At 40.9% G+C, this 20,434-nt stretch overlaps 1 protein-coding gene and 1 long non-coding RNA gene across 3 annotated transcripts in view; one reads left to right on the plus strand and one right to left on the minus strand.

The window, feature by feature from the left end:
• The window catches only part of tbx3a (T-box transcription factor 3a), an 8,162-nt gene extending 1,970 nt beyond the window's left edge, over positions 1 to 6,192 (minus strand). The window contains exons 1-6 of one of the 2 annotated variants that reach the window (XM_061734105.1): positions 5,034 to 6,192; positions 3,856 to 4,123; positions 3,317 to 3,463; positions 2,261 to 2,337; positions 1,851 to 2,008; positions 754 to 1,382 (exon numbers count right to left, since the gene is read on the minus strand). In XM_061734105.1, coding sequence (XP_061590089.1) covers positions 754 to 1,382; positions 1,851 to 2,008; positions 2,261 to 2,337; positions 3,317 to 3,463; positions 3,856 to 4,123; positions 5,034 to 5,425 — 1,671 coding nt within the window. In that variant the 5' untranslated portion in view covers positions 5,426 to 6,192. Of the gene's footprint in view, positions 1 to 753; positions 1,383 to 1,850; positions 2,009 to 2,260; positions 2,338 to 3,316; positions 3,464 to 3,840; positions 4,124 to 5,033 lie in introns of both variants that reach the window. The other variant, XM_061734104.1, reaches the window with a different exon arrangement.
• LOC133455190 (uncharacterized) overlaps positions 5,609 to 20,434 on the plus strand; it is a 59,611-nt gene continuing 44,785 nt past the window's right edge. Inside the window, exons 1-2 of the long non-coding RNA XR_009783491.1 lie at positions 5,609 to 5,801; positions 19,202 to 19,409. This is a non-coding gene — a long non-coding RNA (uncharacterized LOC133455190). The remainder of the gene's footprint in view (positions 5,802 to 19,201; positions 19,410 to 20,434) is intronic.

Raw genomic sequence — 20,434 nt, forward strand, 5'->3', positions numbered from 1 at the left:
AAAAAAAAAAGATCGTTATGATATGGCTTCATTTATACAAGGCATGTGTAAAATGCTTACAAGGATTATTTAAAACTGACACGCGTCAGGCTTTTACTGCCACTGGTTCAACATAAAGCTCTTATTGAGAATCAGTCCTTCTTTACTCAGTTGGACGTTTTTGTCACAAATTACCTGCAGGGAAGCTTTACAAAGCACGTAAACATCTTTGCTCAAGAATTTGAAATGCAAATACTTGTTCTTGATGCCTGCGGTTGCCATCAAACGAGAAAAGCAGCAAGTTGAATACTTGTTTTGACAATAAATGTACAGAAGACGAGTTAATTATCTATTAAACTCTAATCTTGTTTCCTTTTCTGAGCCAATGAGGCATTTTAACCCCCAGCCCCCCACCCGCATGTGTCTCTAAAACCCAAACCTATGAGCTCATATCAAAGATTGCTCAACACCTCACTCTGTTGCAACTTAGTTTGTATTTTTTTTTTCAGAAGTGTTCAAAATCCACAAGAAAAAACACAGAAAGCAAGTAAAGTTTGGTTCAACAGTCAAATACAGTTTAAATAAAGCAACTTGAGAATGATACAAACACAAGGAGGGTGTGTTTCCACACAGCTGTGTCTAAAACAACATTATGCTAACTCTTAAATTCTACAGGCATCTCTAAGCCCCATAACGAAATCAAAATTTGACACTTGGACTTCCACGTCCCAGTCTGTCATGGCTATATGAGTCATATAGGTAAAAGTGTTTTACCTGTGATGCCAAGACATGTTGCTGCAGATGAAAGGGTAGCCCTGCTGTCCCCGCCAAGCTTTGCTGAGGTGATGCCATGCTGGTCGTGTCCATGGTGCTCACCCCTCCCGACGACACCGCTGCCAGCAGCGGCCCCATCCCTGCAGCCATGTTTGAGAACGCACCCCCCATGCTGAACTGACTGGGGTGCAGGAGGAACGGATGTGCGCTCCCTATGTGATTGAAAAACTGCTGTCCCGCCAGGCCCGCTGGAAATCCAAAATTATGCAAGTGGTTGTGGCCTATGTGTGCGCTTTCAGTCTGAACCGTCAAAGGCACGAAACTGTCCTTGCTTATTGACCTACATTCGTCCGTTTTCGATTGGTCCAGGTTCGGGCTCTTGAGATCCTCTCCAGTGCGTGTGGTGCTGGAGATGACCGTGATGGGGCTCTGTCGGGAGTCTGCTTGGCTTTTCTCAGTTCTGGGTCCACTTTTCGAGGCATTGTTCATAAATGGATTCCCCTTAGCTGGGCTGGCCTCGTGGTCTTTTCCATCCTCCGTAGTGGTGGAAATCTTGCTTGAGTCCGGACCGTCTTTATTGTGTCCATCTTTGCTCTCATCATCGCTGTCCTCATCGCTGTCGCAGAAATCTGCACAAGTAGGAGGAGTACAACATCAGCTGCCTTGCGCCACATCAGTGCTGCATGTGCACGGTTCTTATCAGGCACCAATAACAAGCTGCTGGCCAGTTCGGTGCAGCGAGATAGTTAAACAATGGAAATATTTACATATATTCACAGTATTTGAAGTCATAGTAAAAAGCATTTTCAAGCACTTTTGCCCCCCCCATAAAAAAATATAAGAAGCACGAGAGTGATGCAGTCACAATGTCATATAAAACGTCCATCATTATGTTTATTGTTCATTTCAATTCGTGCAGAGAAAAGGTCTATCTTTATCCCATGGGTTGATAAATGATCTGGTATTCAAAAGTTTATGTTCAGGAAGTTCCCTCTTATGGGCTGTGCTTAATAAACTATAAATACATTTCCCCTCATATGGCTAATTTTATTACTCCTGATGGGAGCTGCGACTTGCGGTGGGGTCCCTCGGCCTACCTTTCAGGTGTGGGGGGCCCGCCGTAGACACGGCGGGGGACGAGGCCTTGCCGAAACACTTAAAGGGAGCCTGCTCGCCGGAGGAGTCGTCTGAAGCGCCGTTTTCCTTTTTCTGCTGTTCGTCGTATGAACGCATAGATTGTAGAGCCAGCTGTTTCCTGTGAACAAGATGCCCAGGTCATTAAAGGAGGTTGCCTCAGTTCTCAGGTGCGCCAATATCTATTTTTATTTTATTTTCAGAATATGGAACTCTTATTGACATATCCAAATGTCTTTGAATATGTAAATAAGAGTTCCATATTCTGAAAATAAAATAATAGGATGAGTTACACCCCCCGCGAGTTAAACTATAAACTCAAGACACAGATTTAATCCAGGAAAATAATTCCGTTTCTTTCATGCTTTCTTACCTCTTTTCACGTCTCCCATTACCGGTGTCACGGAATCCTTTAGCAAATGGATTATGGTCGATTTTCAGCTGGGTTATCTGAAATAAGTGAAGTCGTGCGTGAATAAAACAAATACAGTGATTTTTCCTTGAAATACTTTTTCAATTATTTAAATTATTAAATGTCACGTTAAACACCGAACGTTATGTTTTTTTTAAATACCCTTTAAAAACGTTTTTGAGCCGAGATTAGTTTTGTCTCAGTTCAAAGCTACACAGCATAAACACACATTGAACAAAACGGAGCGCACAAATGCACAGAGAGAAGAAATAGTCTTTTGCTCTGTTTTCCACGAGAATTACATCTGCTGCACTGTTTTAACTTTAACAAAACTTTGTTTCCTCACCACTTCCTCCCAGTCTAACCACTGCACTGCAGACGCCAACGTTTCCCGACAATTTCAAAGAACAGCCGAATTTTTTTATGTATTTAATTTTCTTCATAGAAAATGTAGCCTAACTGCAGCAGTTTGACAAAATGCTCTTACTTTTCTCCCCCCTCCTCCTCCTTCCCTCCACCTCAGTTCTTTCAGAAACACACACACACACACACACACACACACACACACACACACACACACACACACACACACACACACACACACACACACACACACACACACACACACACACACACACACACACACACACACACACACACACACACACACACACACACATGCACAAGCGCGCGGCGCACACACGCAGACAGTCTGGGTTTGTGCCAAAGCCCTTCCACGTGATTAAATAAATGGAAGATAACCTGTATAACATTCCTCGGAATTATTACTTTCCTACCACAGGCTGGTGAATGTAGCACTTACTCGCAACATCACCCCCTCCTCCCGCCTCACCAGCTCCCGCTCTCACAGCCTCAAACAAATATGACGTCTTTCATATTTTATGACAACAAAATGGTGCAGAGCATGAAAGGAAGCGCGTTTGACAGGACGTGCGGGACACACACCAGCCACAGTATAGAAAATGCCCGTGATATTCCACCGCGTACAACGCTTACCTTGTCATTTTGATAAGCCGTGACGGCAATGAAGTCCGTTTCGGGGAAAACGTACGTCCTGAAGGTGCTATACGGCAGTTTGAGAATATCGTTGGCCCTCACGATGTGAAATCGAGGCTGGTATTTGTGCATCGAATTAAGAATGGTCTGGAGGAGAAGCGGGGACATAAAAAATAGTATGCAACATTATAATACGCAAACAGAAAGATCACAATTTTGGAGGGTGTATCTTGCATCACATAATTCTTTTTACAAGATCAGTAATACGAAAACTAATATAGCCTACATGATTTAGGGTTTAAAAAAATATTTTGAATATTGACATTTTATATTGAAGCATGCGCTATCACTGTCAGCTTTAAATAAATCCCAATAATAATAATAATAATAATAATAATAATACCAATACTAATAATAATACCAATACTAATACTAATAGGCCCTACTAATAATAATAGTAACAACAACAACGACAATAATAGTAACAATAGTAATAATTTTGATGAATAAAAAAATTGACATACATTAGTTGAACTTACAAATCCATGCTTGTCGGAGATGTTATTTGTCAGCTTGAGTTTGTGAAAATTGACGACTTTTGACATCCACTGTTCACCAGTAGCTGGACTGTCCGGGTGAATGTACATCCTCTTTGGCATTTCAGGGTCGGCCTTTCCTGCCACCATCCAGCGGGAATTATGAAATTTGTACCTGCAGTCGTCAGCTGCAACTATATCCATCAAGAGTATGTACTTGGCCTTCTTATCCAGACCAGTGCATCTCACTTTGAAGGGGGGGAACATCCGCCTGAAGAAGAAGAAAAATAATTAAAAAAACAACCCTTGTGAGAGGCAGTAAAAAAGAAAGAATAGAAAAGTTGCAGTAATTTATTTTATCATGAACATAAGACGTATTTTCTAAGATTTTTCGTTCAACGAGTCATGTATACAGCTTTCTCCCACTTTATCTTCAAATGTACCGAAAAAAGTATGTAGCCTAACTGTTCTGTTTATGTAACTCGAAAGTCCCCGGCAGATTATCAATAAGATAACCTCTGCTAAAGGAATTGTGCTTTGACTTTTAACGCCTAGGACGGCACGTAACACCCATCCTTGATTACTGTCACTGCCACGATAGCAAAAAAATACCCCAACAACAAACAAACTTAAGACAAATTGTCTGAGATTAACGCACTTAAAGCTGGCATTTAGGAAGGTAAAGGGTGTTTGGACACGATGGGGTGAGAGGATCAAGAGCAAGCCATGTTTGTATGTCATGTAGGTCCCTGAAGTTGAAACATAATGTAATTGGATGCTTAATGAAAATAATAAAGCAGATGCATGTAGTATCTATTGTTTTAATAATTTTCCTCACTAAAGACATGTTTGTAGACTGTTCAACATAAATATCTGACTATGAAGCCTCACACTTAATAACAGGACGATACCTCGCTCCATTCATATATTGTGTCTCGTTTTTTGTTTTATTTTTTTTCAGTTAACCCCGAATAAATGTTGGCAATTTTTGAATGTTTTATTTTTCCTCATGCCTTTACTTTGAAGTGACCCACCCCAAAAAATCGCATAGGACACGCAATGTTTTTTTTAAGATTAACTGTCATAAAGTTAGTTTGGTGGTGCTTAAAACGTGGACCCCCGGTTACCAAACTGAAGTCTTTTTTGAATAAACAAAAACTAAAAGAAACATTATATTTCACCTTCCGGATTTTGTGATCACCATCTCAGTGCCCTTTTTGTGGAAGAGTTCCCAAAGCTCCTTAGCTTCCAAGTGCACTTTCGGGTCGTCCTCCACCTCCTCTTCGGGCTCCAGCGTCTTCAGAGGCCTCAGGTGGGCGGCTGCAGCCTGGTGCCCCAGCGAAGAGAAGTGTAGCCCGGTCTCCGCGGCTCCCATCAACTGGTCCATGATCGGCTTTCCCAAGGCGCCCGGCAGCGACAGGGAGCCGCTGGGAGGGAGGGCCAGGGCCGGGAAGAAAGGAGGCTGGTGACCCAGCATTGCACTCATGGCAAATTCAGGACCCCGGTGAGGTATAAACGGGTGATATGCCATACTTGATCCTTGTATGACTGGATCTCTCATCAGGAAGTTCATCCAAGTGCATGCAACAAACGTAGACGGCTGACTGGATGGAGCAAAAATATGTCTTGCCAAAAGCAGATAGGTAAAAGCTGAGTGGAGCAAGTGGTGTCAAAACTTAAAAAGGAAAAAAAAGAAAAGAAAAAAAAATCTGAACTCCTCCTACAGCTCGTCAGGAACAAACATCCAATATATTTTCTCAAGTTGAAAGGAAATGTATACAGTCCTCTGTTGGGTTTTGATCAAAACTCCGCAAAGTAGAATGCAAAAATGATCTCCATTAATCTTCAAAAATGCTGCGACGCTGATTTTATACGGAGGCTGACGCGCATCGGACACCTTTCAGTTTCTCACTGCGCTTTCGGACATTAGTCGATTTAAAGCAACTGGGGTGAGTCACTTAATTGACTGCGGCGCATTCTTTCTCTTCTGCTGCTGTTTACCATATCGGCATTCCTGTTAAAAAGGGTTCCTTCTTATTGGCTTCAGTCCTGCTGCGAGGGCGACGTGTTGAAATATTTCGATAGCGCCGAATAATCCCCCTGCCTTTACTTGCTCCGGACACGCACCCCTCACACGCACACACTCACTTTATTCCTCCCCTCTCTTTTACGCACACACACGTTTCAGAGAAAGACGTGTGCAGAGAAAGAAGTCCACTGACGGCCAGAGAAAGAGAGAAAGCGAGGGAGAGAGAGGGAGAGAAAGAGAGAGAGAGGGAGAAAGAGAGAGGTGGTAAGGTCCCAGCTCCGTGATTTTCCTAGCGCCTCTGTGGCCCATAGGGCTTCATAGTGTATGGATGTGCTACATGTTGCGAGTAGCAGCGCGTTTGATTGGCTCTTTGACGCTTTCGGACCAATTGTGTGCCTTCGTAGGCGTGGTTTTAACAGGTCGGGTGGAGGGAACAGACTTCAGACTTATAAAAAGGTGTTTGGAAACTAAAGAGGCTCTGCCGCTGAAACGCCAACCCCGCCTCGGTCAGTATTGTGTGAATATGTCAACCTCGTTAGAGAAGTTGCGCTATCGGTCTGTCTGTAAGACCCGGGGAAGAGCGGGCGAGCCGAGCGGAGCCACGCCGGGATGACTGCGCACCGCGGACGGAGAGATGTGACGCTGCGCTCCGCTGCGCTGCGCTGCTGACTTCCTCCTCTGTCACATTCACAGCAGTGTTCCTGCGCTTTATAGATAACAAACGTAGTTTGTGTTCATTCACAATTAGAGTTATGTTCCGTTTGAAAGGTTCAGTTGCACTGTCTAGACTTTTCAATGTGCTGACAATAATCCTCCATTTGAAACCAAAACTCAGCAAAATATGAGTGGGTGACAAGCGGGTTCATGCAATGTTATCCAGTAATTTTTAGAAATCTATAAGTGTTATTTATGAAGGGCTTTTGAATGTGAGGCTTGTTTAGAAGCATTCTTCATATTATTGTTTTTTTCCCCAGACTTCCAAAATAAGATTAGAGTCTGTGAGGGATATCGGTTGTGAATATTATTTAGAAATGTATTAATGTATTATTTCAGCTACTTTAATTGATGAAACTCTCTTTGGTGAAGGGCAGAACGTCCCGCAACGGGTTTCTGTTTTCATTCACACCTACAGATATATTCACAAGCTGTTCAAAGTTTGGTAATAATGCAGAAAAGTTACTACGCAAGTTAAAGAAAAAAAGAGGGACAGGGTGTAAATATTGAGTGTTCGTGGTGTTTCCACAGATCATCAGTTACTTCTATCAAAACTTGTGTTTTGAGTCATACCGATCAATTCTGCTGGTAAATATAGCACACTTTCCCAGCAGAACTGTCTGTCGGAGACAATTTCAATCTCAGCAAAGTGACAGTGAACGGGCTTACTGGCGACAGAATTGATTTTTAATGCTATTTGCACAAATGCCTTTTTTTCTTATTTTTTTCCATCTGGGCTGATGATATGGAAACAGTGCAGCTGTTTCTATATTCCCCTTTATTTAACTGCTATAGCTTCAATCCTTCAATAGGGAAGATCTGAGAAACTGGGGTGTAATCAGTCATATTGAAGCCCACTGATAAAGCCTTAGTTCTCATTCTGTGGACAATGTGCTCATGTTTGATACAATTTCCTTATTTTCTGCAAAGTATCTAGAAGAGCATTGCCAGCCAAAGCCATGTCCGTGCTCACAAAAATGCAATTTAACTACAAATTCACAAGTAAACTTAGAGAGCAGTGGCATCAGTCAGCCACTTGGATAAACATAGTCTGTTATCTTCCTTATGGATGGGAATCTAAATATGGATCTATTAGTCTACTGTGAGTGTGTGTGTGTGTGTGTGTGTGTGTGTGTGTGTGTGTGTGTGTGTGTGTGTGTGTGTGTGTGTGTGTGTGTGTGTGTGTGTGTGTGTGTGTGTGTGTGTGTGTGTGTGAAGATGAATAAAAAGATCTCACTTTTTGTGGTATTTTGCAACTCCCAACAAATGTTCTTGCATCTGTAACCAGACCAAATGCTTTTCAATTTTGAACTGTCTGAAGGTGTGATGAACTTGTTGCACATAGAAAATGTATGCAGCCCATATTGCTTTGAAGTTTAAGGCTCGAAGATGTCAGTTGAAGCCTCAGGGCTCATTCTGTGGCAACAGTATCATAGCTTCAAATGAATCCAGCACTACTCATTTTTGCAGGTATCAGCGAGAGAGAACATTGCGGTGGCAGCCTGCAGGATATGCCCACCAAAAGCTCAGTTGTTATCGTTTCAAATGAAATATCACAGTACCCTCTTTATCACAGGCATGGATGGGTGTTGTCGTGTAGAAAACCGCTCCTTCATGTGGATGCAGATGTGTGTGAAGGGTAGTGCTCTTCATGCACATACAGTATCTCCCCCAAAGGAAGACAAGGGCTTCTGGTTTGTGGAGTGTGTTATTGATTTGCTAGAGAAAACAAATGCAACACTGTTGATAAGCTGCAGCAACATCATACTGAATTAAAGGAAAAAAAAATCTACCCAAGCTCTGGATCGAAAGCCAAGAAGCATTCATATGGCATCAGCCCTAACATTAGGTGCAGCTTTCCATGTGTCTGTGTGGGACCTTGCAGTCTTCTCTTTGTGTAAGTTTAGGGTCAGGTCTAAGTCAATTACGTGAGCTTATTCTTATTTAAACACTCAGTCCCATTAGCAGCACATTTCAATTTAGTGGAAGGTGTCATCAAATAGGAAGCAGTGTTGACACTGTGGCAACCTCTCAGGCTCTGTGGCCAAGCTGGCTTCATTAGCTAAGCAAGTAGAGAATGGTCAATACGCTATATAAACTTTTACAGGGTTAGGGCTCCCAGGGACTTGGAGAGGCTATAAAAAGGTCTGAGCTGACACTACTGATTGATGAAGCAAACTTTGTCAGCGCTTCCCTTTTATACATCTACTCAGATCATGCACATCAAATTCAAAAGAGGCACTATATTTGACTGGACAGCCTCTAAAATTTCTCACTTCGTGTGTGGAGGATCTTTGGCTGCATAGAATGATGACTTGTGTTTTGCATCAGTACAGTATGATACGTTAGAGCATCGTGCAGCACTTGTCCCCACAAGTTGCAGGAATCATCTTTGAATAATATGAAGAGAACCATAAGAGGTTAAATGGAAAATATTACTTTTTCACACGCTCCGGTAGATTTTTGTTTATTTTTTAATCATATTTCTGTATCCTCAAATATTATCAATGAAACAAAAAAGGGAAAACACAAACAAACTTGCATTTAGGTCTTTGTTAAGGCTTCCATGACCCAAATGCACACAACAGCTACACTGTGTAGGTTCATTAAGCAAAGCTTCAAAGACATTCCTGGAATTGATCATGGAGCTGCAAGTGATGTAATGTATGCTGTCCTGTTTATTTGCAGATTGTTAATGATAAGCAAGGACAGACTTGGTGGCACCGCTCCTGAATGGAGGAGATTGTCTGGTGGGAGTCATCAGCCCTAACACGACATGATAGGGAAAGGAAACATCACCAGATTAGTATATTCAACAACTGTAATGACTCCAAACTTCGTTATGTATATCCCAACACGAAGCGGAGGGGGAGATGTTCAATTGGCAGCATAATGACTATGTAAATGCAAACCAGTTTTCTCAAAGATGTAGGTGGGGCAACAATTGATGATCTGAAGCTATATAGCCCCCCCCCCCAAAAAAAAAAATAAAAAAATAAATAAATAAAAACATTTGTGAAGAATGTAAACTGATCTGTCAGGAGCACATGTTTTAGTCCATTGGGCTAATGAATGATAAACTCTATACCTTTCCATGAAATGTCCCAGTCAGGCATCTTTAGCCAGTTCAACCCCTGCTCCCATCAATTCCTGCCCTGGCCAGTTATGGCTATTGATGAAATACTATTCTAGTTAATTAGGGGATGTGCTTATTGATGGCACTGCATTGACCATAGATTGACAAGAAAAATGGTAATGTACAAAGGAAACGTTCACTGGTTGAGGCTGTTTGTCAACAGTGAGGCAGTCCCATAACTTAACTTATTACCATGTAGTTAAGGAGGGGACAATTGAAAGACAAAGCTTACTTGTCTAGCCAACATATTAGAGTATTGATGCTAAATAGCTCAGAAGTATCAGATATCAAAATTTTACATGCACCAATAAGTTTTACAGAATCATATCAGTCACAAATAATGAGAATTTGTTTGCTCAAATATATGTTTCCACTGCATTGTTTGGCTAGAGGCCCACTAAAGGCTTGATTAATGGTTCCAATTTGTGTACAGAAAAAAGTACACTGTTATCGCTTATTTTTGCAGAATAGTCTCCTGACAGCTGTGTTTTGAGAGTATATGTACACGGCCCTATTAGTACAAACCAGCCCAGTGGTATGCATCACCTGTAGAGCATAAAGCAGGGGATTTGTCCGCTCAACCCCATAAACAGCCGTCAGGCTTTTTCTGTAGCTACAAGCTCTGTGATCAAGATACTCATGGCAAGAGCCTCAGATGTGGACCATGTGTCAGAAGCCTTTAGCTTGCCTTACGTGCCACCACTCGCCAATATGGGAGATAACCATCTTTCCCCTTGCATTCTGAGAGCTGAAGCTCAGACTGGAACTGCTTTTGCATGCTAAAAAGCAAACAATGGCAAATGAGAAACAGAGAAATCCTCAGGTTATTTGTCATCAAGTTAGCACAATATAAATATATTCCTGCTATGTACATGAGAGGCATCAGTTATTGACTGAATCAAAAAGTGTTTGGGTTTACACAGTGCAGTAGGCAGAGATGTGCCCTGATGTGGGTTTCTGCTGTCCATTTAGCTTCCCCACCACTGGCATCAACTCTGTGCTGCTTTGACTTTAAAACCGCACAAAGTTATAAGGTTTTACCATTGAGCCCGACCTCAAGCGCTAGTGCTTTTAAGAGGAGGGAGTTAGAAAAGAGAACATTCCTCCAAATAGGGAATCTTGGACTAAGGGGTTAGGGTGGCTCGTCTCTGGAGGTTAAGTGGGATAAGAGTGTGGCTCATGTCAACCCCACTACCTCCCAATAGTTTCTGGAAAATTTGCAATGGGGTCAGATTGGATTACTGTGTTTTGGTATTTACATGGAGACACAAGGCTTTGAAATGGAAAACCATAGGCGGAAAAGCAAGTGCCATGCAGTCTGGAGAGCTTGGTAAAAGAAACCAGCACTGATTTCCACTGATGGGACAGTTGAATACATGTCGTTTATGTCTTTCTCTGCCACAATTTTGAATTATGATGGAAATAAATGGATCAAGTGCAATACAAACTCTTAAACTAAATCCATGGTAAGACCTTTGATAGTTGTTTAATAGGAAATAAAGGGGTTTGGGGCATCATGCTAGATGCAGATAAACCACATCATTGCTGTGACTTTTGCTCCAAGAGAGCTCCTTAAAAGCACATAATTAATTTTGCAGCACATTTGTAGATAAACTGCTGTATGGTTTATCCCTAAATGACCTTGTAAAATCTAGGTGTCAGGAGGTAAACTGGGTCTTCTTGGATTTGTGCCTCAGGTCATCTGTCTTTTTTCTTGTTCAACCTCATTGCAGACCTGTTGGGATAAGTTTTCCGGGTTATCTTGGGAAAGATTCTCACACCACTCCCTACAGGTGCTGTGTGCAGGCCTGAGCCCATAATCTACCCTTTTCAGTGTGGATTTTGCTACACCTAAGCCCACTAGTTTTTTTTTCATTTTTTTCCCCCATAATAACCTGTTGTAGGTGGAGCGGTAGCCAGAGAAATAAACCAGCGTAAATTTATATAGCAAGCAATTGCTTTTATTAGAAAAAAGACACTTGTAAAACAATTATTTATTTTTCATGTGAAACAAACCAAGTTTTGGAGTTTCTGCTTCTACATTTTATAAGAAATGAAAAGGTTCCCTGAAATAAAACGTGAACTAAAAATATCTTTATTGCTTTCTAACAAAATGTATAACGGAATATGTATATATATATATATATATATATATATATATATATATATATATATATATATATATATATATATATATATATATATATATATATATGGAACATTTTTAAGGGCTTTGGGATTTGAATTAATTGGATACCTTTTTTTTCTTTTGAAAATACAATCAACAGGTGTAAAAGGTTTATTTTAGAATATTTTAAGGAAGCTCTCTGTGATGCAGCCTTTCCGTTAGACGCGAATGTTCCTGTTAGTTGTTGTTGGACGCTTTTTTTCCTCTTGCTGAAACTTGACCTCCCGTTTCTGGGTGAATTAACGGTTTTGCCAGCAGCGAGAACAACGATTTGAAGTGTATGTGGCGAGTCCAGGCGGCGGCAGAGCTGAGTGCGGTCAATTGAATCTCTCACATGCTTTTCTGTGCGACTGGTGGACCCCTTTAGTAAGTGCAGAGGCTGTTGTCTAATGCCTTATAAGTGTCTGCGCGATCCTCCATGGAGCCTTGTAAGGGGCCCGGGGTTCTTTACTGATCGTTTGCTAGCCTGCCTGTTTCGTCAACAACTTCTAGAAAACAACACAAGATTGATTGAATCAGTATAGGCCTATATTTAAAAATGCATGATTTGTTTTAGAAAAATTGCTTTGGAAGTTTTGCAAAATGCACATTTATTATTTATGTGACAATGCGTTATCCTTGCACACCCTGCAAATACTAAAATATATTCCTTGAGTCACATATATAAATTTAGCAGTCACTTCGGGTGTAAACTCATTGTAGGCTACTTATTATTTTGTTTTCATTGCTGTATTGCACTTGTGCGTCAACAGGTTTACCTGATGCACAGAGGGTGCTGCATGGGCTCTTCTCAGATTTTAAGTGTATTTATTTATTTATTTTAAGTGCTTTATAAAGCAGTTGGTCTAACTGTCCTCTATATCTGACATACATGCTCGCCTCATAGTCTGGTCCGGAATGAGCTCGATCTGCCGTCGTGGATTAAAGAAACCTTCTCTCTTTAGATCTATTATGACTTCAACATGACCCGAGTTAGACAGTTTCAGGGACACTTTTTGTTCTTTCTTTTTTCCTACCGGCTGTTTGCCCTTTTTGTGCTTTTTTCATGTTCAAATTGCAAGTCCTCGGATACTTATGACATTTGAAATATGAGACTGGCCGTATTTAAAGTTAGACAATACACCAGAAACCACATGAAAATCAAAATGAGTAGGATGCGGTTAGGAGCTGCGCTTTCATTCATTGAAGTTCCTATACATATGTTTTGCATAAAGACGTTTTTTGGGGTAATGAGAGGGGGGAGTATTTGAACGTAAGCTGAACCTGGTTTGCTTAACTTATAGGATTCCCGAGTAGCCTCGAATAAGCACGGAGGAGGCGTGTTTGTGCAACAGTTGCAAAGAAAAAAAACAACAAAAAAACAGGCACAGGCCTTATTTACTGCGGGGAAATGTGGCTGTGCCTACCATTAGTGGGACCAAGTGTTAGTTTGATGGTTTTCTGTGGTTATTCCCGTCTGCATGACTATATATTTTAGAGTATTCGACTTTACAGTGGTTATGCGGAGCATAAGAGTTTTTCAGTAAAAGGGTTTTAGCTGTGACAACGCATTCAAAACTGTGTCAAAAACGGAATTTGTAAATACCATGGGATCTGTTAACACCTGTTGATTTTATCGCTATAAAAATATCTGCCAAACCCGTTCTGTCTGACAGCCTGTCAGTGCACTCCATTTGTGTGGATCCGGGCAGAAATACAAACGGCAGATTCATCCTCATGCGCCCCAAGAGGACACAAGCCATCCACCCACCCAACCAATTAAAATCCGATTAGGAAACATCTTAGTTTTCCAACGGAGGGCAGTGAAAAATTCTGTAACCTTTCCTCGCTGAGGTCATTCACCTAATAAGATCCATTGCCTATAGTGAAGCCGCAGACCTTCACAAATGCTCCTGGCGACCGAGTGTGGCCCCAGAGACCTTTGGCATACATCGCCGTTTAATTGGTCACTGTATTTAGGAGTAAGTTGGGATTCCAGTTAATTAGTGGCGAAGTGAATACGATTGAACATTATATGATTTGCTCCCGCTGCCTGGTTTGTTAGTGCGGATTTGGGGTGGATCAGCTTTTGTGCTCAACAAATGAGAAGTGAGTAGCGTGGTGCCAATGCACAGTGTCGTTTTGTGGACTGGCGACAGTCTCCTTTCATGGGAAAAACTTAAAGGAGGCCCGCGTTATCACAGGACCTCATTATCTCATGTCTGCAACCATCTTTTGAGAACAATCCCTAATCAAAAATGGCACAGACCTACTTTGCAGAACTTTGGTACATAATGGCCCCCCCACTCTCTCTTTCTCGCTCTTTACAAACACACACATGCACACACGGATACACACACTTCGCGTGATAGGCAGTGTGACGCAAACATTCAGAGATTACCTTATCAATCAAACTGGACTCTTAGGGAGCGAAATATTATAATCTATGGTCATATTTGAATAAACTATTTCAAGTTTTTTTCAAATCCAACTTTCTTCCTTTCGTTTTCTTAACGTTTCAGTTTTATTTAAAGCTCTAAGACACTTTTACGCGTTTTTGTACATTTATAAGATCATAGCTTAATACTTCGAGTGATACATTTCTGTCAGTTGCAAGCATTCCATGCTCCATGCGTTCACCATTTTCTGTGCACATCTTAGTGCATGACAATGGTGACATCCACTCCGGGGCTGTTCTCTGTATTTGCACAAGTCCAGAAAAGAGAGAGGAGGTGGTTCATTTACTTGGCCATAAACCATTTATTTACCTCCAGGTGAGTGCCGCACAGAGTGCAGAGTAAAGATCGCAGGAGAGATTTACACCTGTCCCTGTGCTCAAATAGAGAAGCTTATAGCCTACAGAGATGGCCACTGGAGCCAGTTTGTCTGGGGCCGTGCTAGACAGCCCACCCCCCTGCTCTCTCCACTGTGGATTAAACAACATCATAAAAAATGACCATCAACGCGCACACCGCAAACAGACTATTCTGCTCGGCGCCTGGCGCGCAAACTCCACGCTTGATGGCAAAACGCGTCCAGCGGGCAGCAGAGTGCTTCCCTGCATGCTGCAGCTTTTAGTCATCATTTTACACTCGTTTTCATGCGCTTCTCTGGACAATTCCGGGATACGAGAACGCTCCCTGTCGCGGCTGCGGGTTTGACAGACTCCTGGGAGGCTGCTGATGGACAATTTGCAAGCAGATAAGGAGACGCAGCTATTTTGCCACGAGATCTTTTGAATATATGACACTTCAGCGGCAGACGGCTGCACATATTTGTTTAAGGATGCACGTATGCAAGGATTTATTAGTGTATTAAAACAACGGATGACATATTTTCCACAAACACATTTGAACGTGATATAATCGTCACGGACTAAAACAAGCCTTGTTTTACCTGTTGCTCATCACTGATGGGCAAACACCCTACACACTTGCAGAAGTACATTTCACCCCCTTTACTTAATTAAAAGCTGTAATAAATAAACAAAATGTGAGTAAATACGTAAAAACACTGTATTATGTTATGAGTGAGAGCCAAGTTTTGAAAATGTTTAGTTAATGTTAAATCACAAAACAAACTTAAACTATTAAAAGTATATCACTAAATTATATAAATGTAATTAATTATATTACTATTGCTCAAGCATTCATGGGTAAGCAGTTTGTAGTTTGTCGTAACATGGTTATTGGAGGTTAATTTAAACTCTTTTAGAAGACAGCAATTCATTAGTTCGTCATTATGTGTTTTCTTATCACTTTAACTTATAATGCAGTCTGAAAAGAGCAGGCCTATGTTGCATATTTTTTAGATTCTTTACTCATTTTAAAAATAGCCAATAAGAAAAAAAAATCTTCAGCTGAATGTAGTGAAAGTTCACATCACTTTGGGGGTCAAAGTATCTAAGTAAATATATTTCAAAATTGCCCCTAATAAGTATTATAAGAGTATGTGCTTAGTTACCTTCATCCTCTGGGCTCAGACTCGTTGTATTGTTACAACATGTATAGGGTCCATAAAAACACAATTGTAATTCCATTTTGAAGGTGCATGAACAGATGAGCTTCCAACTCTTTGAACTTGATGAGACCCATTTATCACATTAAAGAAGAGGTTGTCATCATAAGTGCCATTAGTTAATTGTTCTGTTGTAACCAGCTGGGGAAGTTCTTCATTTTTCTCACCAAACATTTTTTGCAGTGCTTTTAGGCATCCTATCAGGTTGATGATGGACATGTTCATGCCTCTCTGTTTAATCACAAGTGTCTCATCACCTGGCAGAAGTCTACATGAAATCATCAACAGCATGAAAAAACTACAAAGTCTAATTTTATTTATAGAGACATTAAATGCAAAACAAATAAAAAAGAAAAAAAACTTGGAAGGGTGGGAATTGAGCACATAATTTAAAATGACACCTTTTCAAACATACAGGGTTGAACTCCTCCAAAACGCAGACTCCCAAAGACACTCACACTTATAAATATAAAACATAAACATCAACCTCTACTTTTCAAACCCGAGAGAGCACACACATCTGTCTTGTTTTCTGTCTTTCTCTGATACACAGTTTGCAAGCATACCCACTGACGCTGAAACATTTAGTCTGTGGTCACTTTGATGGCCTTGGATCAGGCTGGGGGTCTAATGACGTGGCCAGCATTTTTTATGCCATACTGGTGTGAATAATCTCCCTCAATCTGAGACAGACAGTCTGGAGCTTCTGCCTGATTGCTACAAATTGAAAGTCCCATCGTGCAGGGGCTAAAACAGGTCTTGAAATCATCAAATAGTCAGCGTTTACATGCTCAGCTCTTCCGTCATGATCTTGCTTTTAATACAAAGTTATATAGTTTATTTTATGTTGCTGGTATTGCTATTATTGTCTCTGCTCTCTGAAATTGTTTTTCTTTTGTCAAAAAGGATACGCTGATAGTCATTATTTTATTGTCATGTTCTTGAAAATGTGAGAGGACACAAACTGGGTCATGGGGACCCCTTTTAGGTTATGTTTGTGTGACAGTGTAGACATTTAGTTGAGTTGAGTAATTTTATTCAAATTAGATCTGAAACTACAGCCCTGCATGAAATTTAGGATTACATCATATAGAATGGTTTATTTTAAATAATATTATCTGAACAATAAATAATTAGAATAATTGTCTTCATCTGACATTAAATCCGAGGAAAAAATGTAAAGACTCATGATTTTTTTTTTTTTCTGAGCGGAGAAGGCATGAATCACTAATCGATTCCATCCTCTAATGGAGGAGTTTTTAGCTTTTTTTAAATTGACATCTGCAACTATTCCAGATGGAGGCATTTTTTTGTTGTTCCAAAATTGTAAATACATCTTTAATAGTTTCATTGCCATGCATACAATTATCTAGTGAAAGCCAGTGAATAAATGACAACATTTTTCCTCCTAATTTTTTAAAATCTCATTCAATCGCTGAACGGTTCAGTCCTCCTACACCACTGTTCTTCTGAGAAGCAGTGGGACTGGCAGCGTATGTGAAACCTGGAAATTATAAAAGGAAGCCTTCCATCCAGCGAAGCCATAGGGGGGTACGGAGAGAAGCAGCAGGACCAAACAGAGAGCGCTGATTTCCAAAATGGTTCGGTCATTGAATGACAAAAGCCAGGTCTCTCTCCCTGTCTCTTTTTCTTTCATTGCTGCAGAGGACAAAAAAAAAAAATAAAATAAAAAAATAAACAACATTATAAAGGGGGCATAGAAAATAATCTGTGATTTAAATTTGGCAAGAGAAATGTCATTGATAACTGAATTTCCTGTGCAAATGTGCGAGACATATATGCTCTTCACTGTTAATCATATTCTCATATTTGATTGTATCTTGGGCAATAAAGGGCCTCTGGATCCACGGATATTTTGGTCCTGTCAGCACATCACTGAAGGTTATCATGCTTATAGATGACTGCATGTGTAGAAATACATTAATCATGAATTTTAACAAGGCACTGATTGCCTGACACCCTTGGGAGAGTTTTTGAGTATGAAAAAATGAGGTAAAATATGATCACTGCATAATCAAACATAAAATCTGGAGTATGTTGAATTTGTTTATTTAAAAAAAAATATATTTATCAAAGAGTGACATGGCATATTTTTTTAAACTTTCCAATTAACTGCCAAAGTATCTCCCTAACTCCACCTTCCTGTATCAGTATTCTCCATGTTGTTTTCAAGAAATATACATTTAGTCCCTTATTCATTTTAAATAGAAAAATACATTCAGTACTAGTGTGTCATGTTTCAAAGTATCATTCTTCATATAGAGATAGAAGAGCCAGTGAGCAGTCCTACATATTCCCTCATCCGTCAAGAAGATGAAGATTTTTTTCAATAAATAATTCACCACTGATACCCAGACCTAATGCCTACATGAACAAATCTCTCGGTTACAGCCATCTTGGGATTACGCCAGTCCAAGAGCATACTTAATAAACACATATACAGAGCCTGGGAATCTCTGGTTACACTGATGTCTTTTTGAGGGGAAAGTACTTGAAGACAGTTGGTGAAACAGCATCCTTTCTGTGGGTGAAGGTTCTGGGGTCAGGTGTGGGTTTTGCTGTAAAGAGCGTGTCATCTTGTTGCATTGTTACTGTTGATACTCGGAATAGATTTACTGTTTGTTTTAGACAGGCTGTAATGCAAGTATTCTTTAGGTACATTCTTTAGGACATTTATGTGTCAAAATTTTATGATCTTTTGCTATGACATAAGATACAGAAACTTGATACTCAAAATAGCAAAATGAACAAATATGTTTATGCATAAACACAGTTATGTTTCTTATACCTACACACAGGCCCGTTTGAGTATGCCGTCTTTTGTGTCCACATTTACGACCGGGATTGAGTTGGTATCGCAGTCTTACATCGGCCACATGTGTGCTGCTACTAGAAACATAATCCAGACATGATTCCCTCAAACCCTCTCTGGCTGAGATGGCCATGTGTGTATGCATGATCCTGGTACTGTTCACCATCTTGTCAGTGCATTGCAGTAAATGTCTTTTGCCAATATACTATGATATGGTGATAATTTAGGCACCTCAGTTCTTGGTTGGTAAGATATAGGAGTTTTACTTCCTTTTTTCTATGATTCTCGTATTTTTTTCAGTCATGCCAAATCACTTTTATGTATGTTACTGCATGGGGTTATTATTAAGTGTATCAGCGTGTCTATAGCAAGACTCCATGCATGAAATATTCAAAGTCCAGTGAAAATGGATCTGCTGATCTGAAGTCTGTTTCCCTGCCTCTCTCTGGCCAGATCCCCGCGGAGCTGCCTAGGAGAAGGATCCTAATATCACGTATCAGTTAGATGACCAAGGAAGGGCCGACATTACTGCACAAGCTCGGATCAATGGGATACTGCTGGGGATACAGTGGACCACACCTACATGCTGGTTAAATCCCTCTGATTGGACATCACATGGATGACTTGACCACCGCCATGATGTTTGTGCACATGGAGCAAGGTAATTTTAGCCTCTTAAATCAAAGGTGGTTTGTTTGCCTTGATACTTTTGGATTGTAAAATATTTTCATGGCTACTAAGTGATGCATATTATCAAATTAAACAGTTGAAGTATAGGCTGGCTTCCACAAAATGTTTGGTCGTGCTACTTTTTTTTTTTGATGCTCAAAAATAGCAGTTTTACATAACAATTTCTATAGTTGAATAAAATCAGTTTGCACACAACCCCACAATTAAAGTAACAAATACAGCCAAAAAAGCTCAAATGCACGCACGCACGCACGCACGCACGCACGCACGCACGCACGCACGCACGCACGCACGCACGCACGCACGCACGCACGCACGCACGCACGCACGCACGCACGCACGCACGCACGCACGCACACACAGAAATGTCATCAGCACGCCTGAGTCCTGATATGCCATTGTATCTACCTACCCAGACTGTAGCTGTTACGTGCTCCCCTAAATGTCCTCAACACTCCACCTCATCTCCTCAGAGCGGCACAGTGCTGCACCCTGACTAAATGAAAAACAATTTGAGGAAACAGGGAACAATCTGAGGCAGGCTCCAGCGGGCTGCCATAAAAAGAGGGGCTGCCTCTCCAGTTTTTCTCTCATGCCTTCAGCTTTAACTCTATGGGCTGATGAAAGATCAATGGGCCGGCTGGGCAGCCGCTGCGGTGGCTGCTGTCTACTACTGCACCAGGAAGCGAGCCAATTACAAAACATCAGGGAAGAAAAGGAGGAATGACAAAACCCTCAGTCTTTCTGAATGCAAGCAGAGTGATTAGTGAGATAGTTTTGTTTGCGTGTGTGTGTGTGTGTGTGTGTGTGTGTGTGTGTGTGTGTGTGTGTGTGTATGTGTGTGTGTGTGTGTGTGTGTGTGTGTGTGTGTGTGTTCATGTTTTGTTATCACAGCCTGAAACACTTTGAAAAGCTGAATGTTTCCATCGTGTGGATTATATTCCAAACTTATTTTAACCCCTATACATCCCCTGCGGTCCTTACCTCACCCTCTTT

This window comes from Cololabis saira, chromosome 11 (genome assembly GCF_033807715.1).
Source record: "Cololabis saira isolate AMF1-May2022 chromosome 11, fColSai1.1, whole genome shotgun sequence".
Taxonomy (NCBI): Eukaryota; Metazoa; Chordata; class Actinopteri; order Beloniformes; family Belonidae; genus Cololabis; species Cololabis saira.